The sequence below is a fragment of the Rhinichthys klamathensis genome, unplaced genomic scaffold, assembly GCF_029890125.1.
Source record: "Rhinichthys klamathensis goyatoka isolate OS25496 unplaced genomic scaffold, OSU_Roscu_1.1 h1tg000281l_1, whole genome shotgun sequence".
Classification (NCBI taxonomy): Eukaryota; Metazoa; Chordata; class Actinopteri; order Cypriniformes; family Leuciscidae; genus Rhinichthys; species Rhinichthys klamathensis.
The window spans coordinates 3,421,746-3,435,145 of record NW_026606800.1 but is presented as its reverse complement, the minus strand read 5'-3'; the positions used below and the strand labels follow the sequence as shown (position 1 = coordinate 3,435,145).

At 37.1% G+C, this 13,400-nt stretch overlaps 1 protein-coding gene across 5 annotated transcripts in view; it reads left to right on the top strand.

The window, feature by feature from the left end:
- The first annotated feature begins 375 nt into the window (after positions 1–375).
- Positions 376–13,400, top strand: part of fam184ab (family with sequence similarity 184 member Ab) — a 163,979-nt gene continuing 150,954 nt past the window's right edge. Inside the window, exon 1 of one of the 5 annotated variants that reach the window (XM_056269123.1) lies at positions 376–393. Coding sequence is in view for 4 of the 5 variants with exons in the window: in XM_056269120.1 (XP_056125095.1) it covers positions 11,719–11,898 (180 nt within the window). In the remaining variant the exon portion in view is untranslated. Of the gene's footprint in view, positions 394–11,220; positions 11,899–13,400 lie in introns of those variants that run through there. The other 4 variants (XM_056269120.1, XM_056269121.1, XM_056269122.1 and 1 more) reach the window with 4 other exon arrangements.

Below are 13,400 nucleotides of genomic sequence, written 5' to 3'. Positions count from 1 at the left end.
ATAATCACAAGTGGTCAACCACTTATAAGAAATTAATGTTAAATAACAGGTTTAATCAGTAATGTGTGGTTAACCATTTGTGATCAGATCACAATTAATTCATTATAACAGCCCTCTTTTCTCTTACACTATGACTGGTGATTACTCATTCACTCTTCTACTGCAAATGTCCTACAGCAGTCTGGGACGTGCACGTGTCCAAAGAAGCCGAACGCTTCTGTACACAGTCCTGTCAAGAAGTGCACCACCTCAGGGCCAATGTGACTGATTTTTTTTTTTCTTATCTTTTCAGGTCATGCTCAGCCAGTCATAACCTTAAACCTTCAGAGGGAATACATTAATGTTTCTGCTATTTCAAGAGAAAAAAAAGCCCATTTATGGTTATTATTAAAGGTGACATATCATAAAAATCTTTATGATATAAAGATATAAAATACTTTTTCCGTGTTTAAATGCTATAATTTGGTCCCCGGTGCATCTACCAACCCAGAAAACATGAAAAGTGACAACCCAGTAACTTTGTTTTGGTAAGCCTTTCTCTGCAAGCATGTAAAAAATAAGCCGATCAGATTTCGCTCCCCTTCTGATTTAGGAAGGGGATCTTATTATAATATTACCGCATCTTAATCTGCACGTTTCCACCCACGGAGCCACCATTTGGTTTACAACAGTGTAACCAGTTCTTGTATGCAATGGCACAAGTTTGAGCAAAGCATGCAAACTGTTCTGTCGTTGGCTGCACAGACGAGCACAGAACACTGTCATTGTCCCCAACAGCTGAGTCCCAGGCTCAGATGAGACGAGAGCAGTGGATTAATTTTTATTTTCAATGGAAAACCCCCATAAACAGATGAATCAATGTAGCCTAACTCCACAACAACTACATAAATGTATCCACTAACCATTCAGAAACGGCCAGGTGCGTCTAAAAGTGGCAACCTCTTCCTGAGTCTCTCTGTAAGGCTGCACTCCTCTACTGGTTATTTCTGATATTTTGGTCGAGTGAAATTATTCGCGTGTTTTTCTATTGTATTGGAAGCTCATGTAAAGGATTGACCCTCTTCTGAATGGAGGCGGGGAGCAGCAGCTCATTTGCATTTAAAGGGACACAAACAAAAACAGAGCGTTTTTCCTCACTCCCAAAAAGGGGCAAATTTGACAAGCTATAATAAATGATCTCAAGGGTATTTTGAGCTAAAATTTCAAGCTGACACATTCTGGGGACACCATATATTTATATTTATATTACATCTTTTGAAAAGGGGCATAATATGTCACCTTTAAAGCCATAGATGTGAACTCCTTTGTACAAAAGGAATAACCAACAATGTAAGGACATTTTTAAATTCAACTTTTTACTCAAACTATTTATTATACAGATGTATTAGACAAATGCGAAATAGAAGTGAACTTTTGAACTATTGTATCTGTAAGGAATTACATACTGTATACAATGGCCTCATCATTACCACTTCTGGTGTGCATTATTTTTTAATAATCCAACGGATCGGTGTCAGTTATTCCGCTTACCTCAAGACATTGTTCAGATGTTGTATTTCAAGACATTGGGTGGGTTTTTGTCCTTAAAAGTTTCTTGTGTAGGACTAATTTCTTGTGCATCTCATCCTGTTTTTAGTGCTAGTAACGGAGGCTTGAGCCATTTATAGCAGTCTTATAGCGTCTCACAACAGTGTTCGGCAGCTGTGTCTCTACTAATAGTGAAACTTTAAGTTTCTGCTTCAAGAACAGCGCCGTTATTAGTCGCTAGTGAGAAATGTCATGTAGCTTTTAAGTTGCTAAAATATTTGATAAAATAAAGCAGCGCTGACAACACGTTTCTGAACAAGTGTGTGTGTGTGTGTCTGCACTGTATGTGCGTTTGAGTGTGAGAGAGAGCGGGAGAAAGAGAGTATGTGCTTTCTGTAAAATAAAACCTAATTTTGTGGCAAAAAAACATGGAAATAATTTGTATTTTATTGTTTTTATCCTATTGTTTAGGCTACTATATTTATTTGCTTCGCCAGACAGTGTAATTTGGGTTTTGGTTGTTTTGCTGTTGTAAGCTGTAAGGACCTTTGAAATAACTGGCGAAGTGATATGGAAATGTAATGCGGTCAAGACCTGCCTGGAACTAGCTGTGCGTTTCCCTGAAAATAATTGCACACGCACAGTGCATGCCTTAGAACGTTCGTCAACCAATCAGATTCAAGCATTCAACAGCCTCAGAATATATAAATAATTATATAAATTCAATTAACTAAAAGTTCTCATCCACATTATTTGTTAATGCCCACATTCAGCTGTTAAAACAGTGTATTTGAAATTGCAGACTTCTGCCAGAGGGTGGTCATGAGGACAGGACAGGACTAATTGAATGGACTAATGTCAGAGCCAATGTGAGATCTCAGCAGAGACTGAAATGAATAGTGCAATTTCTCTTGTGCCTTAGGGAGAGAGGTGCTCAATGATGGTCATTCTCGGCCGTTCGCCGGATGAGGGTTCAAATCATTGTTATTGCTGAAGGGCCAAGATCAGCTCTTTGGATAATTTTACCGCTTTTAACAAAACAGAAGAACATCCAGTGAATTAATTCCAATGCAATGAACCCCTAGGTACATTTCAGGCTATTCTATTACTTTGCAATGTAGAAAAACAAAAGAAAAAATGAAGAAGAAATATTATATGCTTGTAATATAAAGGAGGCATTTAATAAAAAGGGTACATTAGACTTTCAATAATATGTTCTGTTCAATATCAGACACTTTTTATATTAATTATATTATATTTTCATTTTCTATTCATTATTAACACTGTCTATACACACACAAACGGGATGGAAAACTCTCAATCTGCACAGTTCCACAAGTTTTCACAGTGATACCATAGAAGGACCATTTTGGGTTCCCCAAAGAACCTTTGAGTTCTTTTTTTTTATGAAAAAAAACCTTTCAGTTCTTAAAATAACCATTTTTTCTTAGTGTGACTGTAAAGATATTTTAATAATCGTAAGAAACCATTTCCACTTAAAGGAACCCTCTTTTTTTCTTTTTCTTTTTTTTTTGCAATGAAAAGGGTCCATGGATGTTAAAAGTTTTTCATGGAACCAAATGCCAATAAAGAATCTTTTTTTAAAGAATTATATCTTACTTTAGGATATCAACTTTAAATTAATTTAATATTTTTGATTGTAAATGTCATATTTGATTTAATACAATAAGTTTAATATTATGCGTTTAATATTTATCCAACACATATTATGGGAATAAGACCATGTACTGCACGGTAGGAACGTCTCTTTATATGCCATTCATAATTGGACAACATAAACAGATTTCAAACCTCCCTTTGAACTTTAAATACTGGCGAAACTCTTTCTTTGAAAAAGAAACTTTGCATTTTTCAAATTTGTTTCTTGTTTTGTAGTTCTTAGATGCTGACTTAATGCTTTTTTGTCTCTGGAGACTCATCAGAGTTACATTGGGATGCAGAGCAAAGCTCCAACACTTGCCTTTAAGCAGAAGAGAGCCTGTCACCTCCTCCCCCCACTGTTTGATGCTGTGCCAAGAGGAATCACGTGGACAGAACGGCAAGCGCAAATGAAACATAAATATGTATGACTTAATCCAACCACTGCATGTCTGTGCATATGTGTGAAGGAATATAAAGTTCTTTACCCTTGTAGCCAATCACCTCTTGCTTACTGTAATATTAAATTTGCATATTATGTTTGTATACTGGACACTTAGGTACATCTTGCTAGTACCGGGTTGGACCCACTTTTGCCTTCAGAACTGCCTTAATTCTTCAATTCAACAAGGTGCTGGAAACATTCCTCTGAGATTTTGGTCCATATTGTCATGATGGCATCATGCAGTTGCTGTAGATTTGTTGTCTGCACATTCATGATGTGAATCTCCTGTTCCAGCACATCCCAAAGGTGCTCTACTGGATTGAGATCTGGTGACTGTGGAGGCCATTTGAGTAAAGTGAACTCACTGTCATGTCAGCGCTTCACGTCCCGTCTGCCCAGCCAGTCCCTGTCCCAGAGGCTGTTCCTAACTCTGTCACTCTCCCCAAGAATTTCTTTGGGGGGGGCCATAGGTCCTCGCCGTGGCCACCCAAGGGGCCAAAAATCAGCTCCGCCATGGCTACCCGAAGGGGCATCTCCGCCATGGCCACCCAAAGGGTCTTCTCCGCCATGGCCACCCGAAGGGGCATCTCCGCCATGGCCACCCGAAGGGTCTTCTCCGCCATGGCCACCCGAAGGGTCCTCTCCGCCATGGCCACCCGAAGGGTCTTCTCCGCCATGGCCACCCGAAGGGTCTTCTCCGCCATGGCCACCCGAAGGGTCCTCTCCGCCATGGCCACCCGAAGGGTCCTCTCCGCCATGGCCACCCGAAGGGGCATCTCCGCCATGGCCACCCGAAGGGGCATCTCCGCCATGGCCACCTGAAGAGGCGTCTCTGCCATGGCCACCCGAAGGGGCATCTCCGCCATGGCCACCCGAAGAGGCGTCTCCGCCATGGCCGCCTGCTCATCCTGCTCCACCCTGGAGGTTTCCTGCCCTGGATAGGCCATGCCCTGGTCAGCCTTCAGCGCCACATTCTAACTGAAACTGGACTTCATATTGGATTTCTTTTTACCATGCACATTACTTGAGTATAAAGAGAGAAATGCTGCACCGCGCTGCACACTGACAGCACTGACATCATGCATGATGTGTACTTTAAATCAGCATTATAAAGTATACAGCTTAAGCCTCTCATGAGACTAACCCCTCTCTCTTCTCCTGCTGTTTCACTTTTATAAATCCTAAAGCCCAACAAAACATATCATGTGATTCTAAAAGTATTCAAAAGCCACTAGAATAAACACTAATACTTCCTATTGCAAATAAACTTTTTGCATGTTTAGTTGTGCAGAAATTCAAATGTTGAAAAAAAAAATCATTGCAAGTCATCAGGGAGTGTTTTTCAAGCAAGCAGAAAGTTAACAAGCAAAAGCAACTTAAACCTAGAGCCTGACATATGAAATAATAAAAATCAGATTGTTTGAAATAGAATGGTTTATTGAATCTTATACAAATAATTTTTTTTATATGATGGAGGTTTTTTCATATCATATTTCATACACCAGGCTTTGATGGCTCATAAAACACCTGCAATTAGGGGCACAAACTGAGCAAAAATATGGAATTTGGTGCAGCTACTGATATTGATATGGCCAAGAAGTTGAAATTTTGATTGAAATATTATGTAAATCAATGTGTACAGCAGACTACTTAAATAAAATTCATCAGGTCTTAATATTGATTGTCACATCTCCCGATAATGTCTTAGATGATTTAAATGCTTAGTTTTTATTGCGGGGAGCAAAACATAGAATGCAATGCAATAATGGTGATTGATTAATCTTCAAATAAACGTCCCTCAGTGCTTCAGTCCAGTGTTTATCTTGAAATATAACTACAATATAAATGTGATTCTTACAAATCTGTATAGATTGTGCGAAACAAACATGTGTACCATGACCTGAAGGGGGACATTTTTTAGAATTATACTTAGGCTTTAACTATCAATCTGACAACAGAAGGCATGTTGTAGATTTTTAAACAAAGATTAGATCATGTTGATGATTTAGATACCTTAGAAATTTGCGCATCAAATATGATACAGTAGGCTTTAGGATTAAAGTAAACTTCTGAAATTGACAATGCATCTCCATTAGGCTACAGCAAAAGTGGAGTTCTGTGAATTCAACTTCTATGGCATCACCCCCTTTTTTGGAACCTTTATTTTTAACTACTTTTGGCTAAGTGCATAATATAGCCTAAGACCGTAAGAGTTTACACAACAACGTTTCCAGTTTTCTCAAACTAAACCTTGATGAGCATTGGGATGAGCATGCATCTGCATCATTTAAAAGCAGACATCCACTTCACAGACCACCTGAGTGAGAATGCCACAACTGAAGGGTAACCTGCCCTGACAGGACTCCAGGAATCCTGCTTATCTGGTACTTGTAGTCTATGTATAATTTTCTTCTCATGCAGCTTTGTAGATGACAGGGAAATAGCCACTCTGCATGATCACAGGAGTGTGGAGGGCAGCTTTTTTTTTTTTTTACAGCATTATTAATGTAAAATGAACAAATGCTTACTGTAGAACTATAAGCTACAGCATGTTGCTGTATATGCAAGTATCATGGTCAAATTTCTATGGTGGGTAAACTCAGTAATTATATTGTGTACTGTGAATTAGCCAACTACAATACAGTAATTATGAGCAAGATTTTTTTTCAGCAGTAGAAACCGACGAGATTCCACTTTTTTTTCATAAATTGAAGGTAACTTTGTTCATTGTTTTGCAATGTTACATTAATTTACCCCATTTACCTGTGTGCACTGGGAGAGAGCGGCACCTTCTTAATTAGTCTAAGCCATGCATATTATTACAAAAATAAACTATTTGCACTAATTTTGATCGATTTTCCCATCTGGTAACATTTAATCAATAACGTCATCAGTTTGTTAAAGGAGTTGGATAAAAATTTAATTGGAATTTTGTTTGTGCGTATATGTGTGTGTTAGCAAAGTGCGCTAGCTGTTTCTCGCTTTCCCTTGCTATATGGAGTGAGGAATCATATACCGACAGAAAACGCAGCAACAGGTAAGACTTTTAAACATTAAACATTTTTCATAGGATCATGTTTTTCATCGCAGGGCAAACTGTTGTTAGACTCATTTCCCTCACCCTCACGTCATTCCAAACCCATAAAACTAATGTTAACAAATACAACCTTTGATTTTATTAATGTTGCTATTAGTAAATGTTGAAATTACTAAGATTAATAATGCTGTTTTGTTCATTGTTAGCAGCATGTAGTTCTAATCTTAACTAATGAACCTTATTGTAAAGTGTCACCATTAAATCTGTTCATCATTCAGAAAATTTGGACTAAACCACTCAATTCATATGGAGTAATTTTGATCTCTTTATGAACTTTTTAAAGTGACAAAGTGGTAGTTGCATGGCTCTCCGATCGCTCAGACACTAAATTAATGCAGCCTGTTAACAGTATATTTTCTGTGATAAAAAATACAGCATCCTATGACATTCTGATGACAATTCTAGTAGCCTATAAGATGTGTTACTATTCTAATGTTCTTTAAATTGACAGTAAGCACACTGTGAAATGACCACAGCAACTAACTTGCTAATTGCTGACAGCAAGTTACTGTACATTTCACAGTGTTCTTTTTACAGTGTTCAAAAGGACAGAGAGTGATGTCTTTTCCAGAAACCTGTGAAAAAAAGCCCCAGCAAAATTGTTATTGGCTTCTCTTACTTATCTCTTTCTGCTTACATTTCAATCTTTCATGGACAGGCTAAGAGCTTTAGCAAGTCATTGCCTAGCAACTCAACTCAGCTGAATGCAATGTCCTCTGTACCAAGGACTGTGCTTTTAAAACTCATTTGTATTATAAAGTAGACATTTTTAAAGAAAAATAATGTAATTGTTTGTGAACAAATCAGTATTTAGTCACACTATTCTACTAAGAAAGAAATCCATTACAATGTACAAAGGAATCAAGAAACCAACAATAGGTCAGGGTTATTATACGACCATAGCACCGTTTTCAGTTACCCAAGCAGGTTTTCTATAGGGGTTTTCAAACTGTTATCAGGGGAGATTTAGTTTACACATATTGATAATGTTAATTTTTCACAGTAAAAATTAGGTCTTTATGCATAACAAATATATAGTCGCCTTTTAAATTTTGAATGGTGCTGGTCCCTCACCTGAGGAAGATCATGTTTGGAATTCCATGACATCTAAAAGATTGAAAACCCCTGCTAGTCAAAGGTAAACACTAGGAAATTGTATCAGACCGCCGGTGAAGTACCGCATATAAACTTAAAGGGTTAGTATGCCTACACCCAAAAATTACTCATCCTCATGTCGTTCCAAACTTGTAAGTCTTTCGTTCATCTTCGAAACACAAATTAAGATATTATATTGACATCTAAGAGCTTTCTGTCCCTCCACTGACAGCTACTCAACTGAAAATCTGATGCTTCAAAAAGTTTATAAAGAGACCTTAAAACTAATCCATATGAATTGAGCAGTTTAGCTCGATCACTTTATATGTTGAACAGATTGAATTTAGGCTTTTATTCACATTTAACAGGGACAGAAAGCTGTCAGATTTCATTAAAAAGATCTTCATTTGTGTTCTGAAGATGAACGAAAGTCTTACGGGCTTGAAACGACTTGATGGTGAGCAATTAATGACATAATTTTCATTTTTGGGTGAACTAACCCTTTAATGAAAAGTTTGATATGACAGAAATTGAGTTTTTCATAAAATAATATTTTATTTTATAGTAGGCTACAACTTTAAAATTTCAATACTAATATTTACGTTTTAATTTCTTAATTTATAGAAGTTGAAGTGGATGTAATACATGGTTAAAAACACCGTTATTACAAGTCAAACGCTTGCGCTTATAATTGAAACAGGCAGCGCATATATTTATACAATTAAGTCACAGCCTTTACGATTAAAGAATCGCACTACGGCTAAGCAATATCGCGATTTCTGTTTAATGTCAGTATATCGTGCAGGTGCAGCCCTTGACTAAACTGTTTGTGTGTGTGTGTGTGTGTGTGTGTGTGTGTGGGTCATTCACTGAAAACAGCCTTTTCCCACTCTGCGACCCACAGTTTGAAAACCCATGATTTAGAGGGTTGTGACATGTTATTGTAAATTGGTAGTTCCAGAATAATTTGTACTCTATGAACTATGAACATATGAACTATGTTCACGGTAAATATCATTTTGTTAGATGTTAACATTTGAAGGCACTTTTACATAAATGCAGCATGCCTTTTTTCAAAAAGAAAAAAGTTTGAAATTTAGTAACCAAAAAACGGTGTAATAGTGATTTATGTGAACCCTTAAATGATTGATTATTCATATTTGCATCCAGCACCCTGCAGTCAAATAAGCTCTGTGTTTCATGAACTGTAAAAGAAAATATTATTTGTGAACTGGTTCTAATTTTCAGTATTACTTTTGCATTTCTCATTTTCTTTTAGATTATGCTTTTCTCAGTGTGGTTCCTATCTCAATGCAAAAGAGAAACTAAAGTGTGGCTGGGCAACGTTTTTGCCAGTGACGTGCAGTCATATTTAATCAAGCCCTGGAGGAAGTTGGACTGTATAAGAGCATTTCCATTTGCTGTTTTTGTCAAACATTTGCATAAAGTTTTTGTAAATCAATTATTTCTAGAGAGATTTTGCTCATAATAGTTTACTATCAGTACAAATGCAACACTTGTGGTGCCTTTGAGGTTGGTTCATTTAGCATTCTAAATGATAATCTTGGCTTCCTGTGAGACTTGCTAACTCCAATAGATGCAAAATCAACACCAGCAACCCAACCAAAACAATGCATTGGTATTATGTGTGCGGAAATGCAGCTCTCTCCATGGGCTGTGCCATGCAAGGCTATTTGGAGAATAACAATAGCAGTCCATTTATCACTTGTCTTTTGTGACAGTACCTGCTCTCCCAGGTGATTCATTCATTGGACCATATTTTTCAGCCATCTCAACCATAACCAGAGGAGAAAGTGGTAGAGAATGATTGTGTTTCCTTCATATTTCTACAAAGTTGCAGTCCATGTGCAATATCGGTTGTACAGACTGTCTTAAAATGGCACTCATGCCACTGTTTGCATGTTGAAAAATGCTTGCAATATTTGTTTTTGTGTGCTGCAAAATATCCTTATAGAAAACCAAGTTATTAGCCAGCATACGCATCAGCATACGTGCACAATGCACATTCACAGTTCTACTAAAGGCCCATTTTAAATTTCAAAGCGTAATCATTGGCTCGTGAATTTCAGATGCCTCAAGGATGCATGCAGACATTTTTAATATCCAGCAGAGTATAGATTTTTTAATAGGTGTAATTGGTGGATTGTAAAGGAATGCATGAGAAGATTTTCACATTTACAGGGGTTCTCAGAAACATAAGTCGTCATAAACTAAACTAAACTTTTATAGCGGTGAACGGGAGACGACAACAAATATATTTTTTGTATTTCCATTTGCACTAATAGCAAAAGAAAAAGCCATGATAGAGTTTTCATGACTTTACAAAAAAAGGAAAAATATATTATGTCAAATTTGCCCTCACCGTTGTATTAGAAACACCCTCGCTGCTACTTTAATTGTTTTTTTGTGTCATCCTCAAGTCAAGTCACCTTTATTTAAATAGCACTTTATACAATACAGATTGATAAACAGAAAAAATTATACATTTTGGCTGTTGTTCAGCTGAAGTCAGTTCAGTGTTGATTCAGATCCGTTGCAAATATCATCAATTATTGAATTAGTTAATTTCAGAAAACAGTGATGTCATCATCCAGCTCAGTCAGATCAATAATATTGTTAAGTGTCCCCAACTAAGCAAGCCAGAGGCCAAACTCCATCAGGTGACAGAATAGAGAGGAAAAAAAACCTTGGGAGTAACCAATCTTTTTTTCTTTTTACTATAATATTACACAATGTATAGCATTATAAATATGTATTAAATGTTTTAAAAAGGAAAATATAAAATGAAGACAACAGTCTGAAAAGGGTCATTATTTCAAATGAGATGTTGATGTTGTTGAACTGGTCATTTTTCATAATTTCTTGTTTGCGTAATTGTTTTACTGTTTAAATGTTGCTGAAATGCATATACAGTTTGACAGATTCAATATGCATTTGGGGCATGTTGTCACAATGTGTGTCAGAAAAGTAATTAAAAATAAACCTTTTGAAATAACTGGATTGTGACAACTAGCCCGTGTTGTTTGCATTAAACATATTAAATATATATATATATATATATATATATATATATATATATATATATATAAAAAAAAGAAAGATAATTAACCGTAGGCCCCTATTTATATTTTCATACATTTTAATTGATCCTCAGTAAACCAAGAGTTTACATGTGCCTAAAGCAAACCTATTTTCAAACACGATCTGAAACAAAAATAGAATAGCCTAATGTTTTATTTTTAGCTCCTGTCCACCTACCCGGACGTTTTCAAAATCACTTTTATTCCCCCAACGACTTTTGCATTACATCACATCTAAAAGTGAAAAGAGCAGAGTGAAGGAGAGACAGGAGGCGGAGATCAAAGAGAACCGTGACCAACGGAACTGACGTCACTGGCATAATGTAAACTGTTGAGATGATCCATGGTAACAGACTCAGTGCAGCAACCGCTCGCACAGACACACGCACGGGAACCGACAGAAATGCCTCGAACCTGGATCGCACCTGTACCGGCTCTTACATCCTACAGACGAGCGGCGTTTGGACTCGTTTCAGACGCGCCGTCGGCCTTTTAAACGCGACGCACCTGCCAGGAATCCAAAACATTTAATGTATTCCTCCTATACATCTACTGTCAATTCACAAGAAGCGAGGAAACCAACGAAATGTGTGGTTAAACTCTCTCATCTAACAGACTACAATAGGAGCAGATGATTTTAATCCGGATGAAATAATGACTCTTGTGGATTAACGCCTTCACTGTCACTCTATTATTTTGCTCTATCGGGATCGAAGGATCATCTCTGCCTTTACCATTTGCCATTACAGTCTTTATATTACAGCCATAGCTGCTAGTAATATAATATCGTGAAGATGGCGACTGGAGCGGGCTGGCAGCATTACTACAACCCCGCTGGCAGCGCTTCGACGGGGAAATATAACAGCACCTCCACTTCAACATCCACCAGCACGTCCTTCCCGTCCGGTTTAACCCTCGAATACACGCAGGACCTCCACCTGAAGATGAGCAAGAAGATCGCACAGCTGACCAAGGTAATTTTGTGCGCCTTTTGGGGATGCGTAATGCCATGTGTGTTGCTTGCAGGTTGAGCGATGCGCATTGGAAATGCCGGAGACCCCATCATCCAAAGGACACCAGGCTGGCCTTCAGTCCGAATTAACCATAGAATGCGTAAATGGGGCAAAAATGACCAGATGAGGTGGAATATTTTATTAATGGAACATTTCATTTCTTCATGATATTCCATGTTTTTCTCAAAACTGTAGAATGGAAGTCTCCCCAAAATCATCATATTTTTAAGTTATAGTTTTTAAAGGTTCAGAAACTATATAAAAACTATTTTGTCGATAATATCAAATATCAATAATCATATTTAATTACGAAAGATTACTCAAAAATGGTGTTTGTGACTGTCAAATTAATGTTTTATGTTTTAATACTACTAGTGTTTTTAAAATGAACACTATTTACTCAGTTTTTTTTTCTTCCTTATTATGGTTTAAAAGAAAAGAAAAGATTCAAACACTTGCCTCTTTAATATGTAAAGTACAGTACCAGTCAAAAGTTTGGACACATCTGACCATTTCTCATCATCCAAAAAACCTTATGCTTAAATGTTTTTTTTTTTTAATTAGTTTTAAAGGCAAACATATATTGTTGCCTATGGGCCGGAGCGTGTAGGAAACCATCCAACAAGTGTGCAGCATCCCCGAGATTGGAAAAAGAGAAACACGTCCCAGAGTTTGCAGAGTGACTTGAAAAGATATTTTGATTTGTTAATATTTTTTTTGGATAATTCCCATTTTATAGGTTGACTTTGTGGAATGGGATTGAAAGTATTAATAATATTAATAATGAATGTGTGGGTGTGTCCAAATTTCCAGCTGGTATTGGTCTCATTCCCTCAAAAGGAAGCAGAGCAACATCTGCCCAAAAGCTCTCTTGTGAGAGATGTGCTGGTCCTGTCTGTAAGGATCATATCTACATAATCTGCAAAGCCTGCTAGGCACATTTGTATTTCTGGCATAGCTGATATTATGTTTTACTGTATGTACATGATTGAAATATTTTGTGCATATACATTCTATAATTATTTAATTAAGCTGATTCCAGTACGGCTCATTTTGACCCCCTTTATGCATTCATATGGTTTTTGGGACATGCATTGGGTTAAAGCTTGCTTACATCTGGTTTTTGTACGCTTAATGCCATCATAGCATGTCATTCAGTGCTTATAATTTGTCATCTAAAATTCTGGCCTCTAACACTGATCATCCTCCATCCTCAGGTTGGTCGAAGTTGAAATATTGAGTAAATTGAAGAATACTAAGTGTACTTTCTCTGCTGGTGTAGTGAGAAATGAATCCATATATGATATCGTATTTATTTTTTGGTAGGGTTGGTGGGAGATCATCCTGATACGTTCACTTACATTAACATTTGTATATGTGGTTTAATCTGTGAATGAATATTATCAACACCTGCTGATATGATCCTCTTAGCCCTAACTGGGATATGGGAATGGCATGTTTCC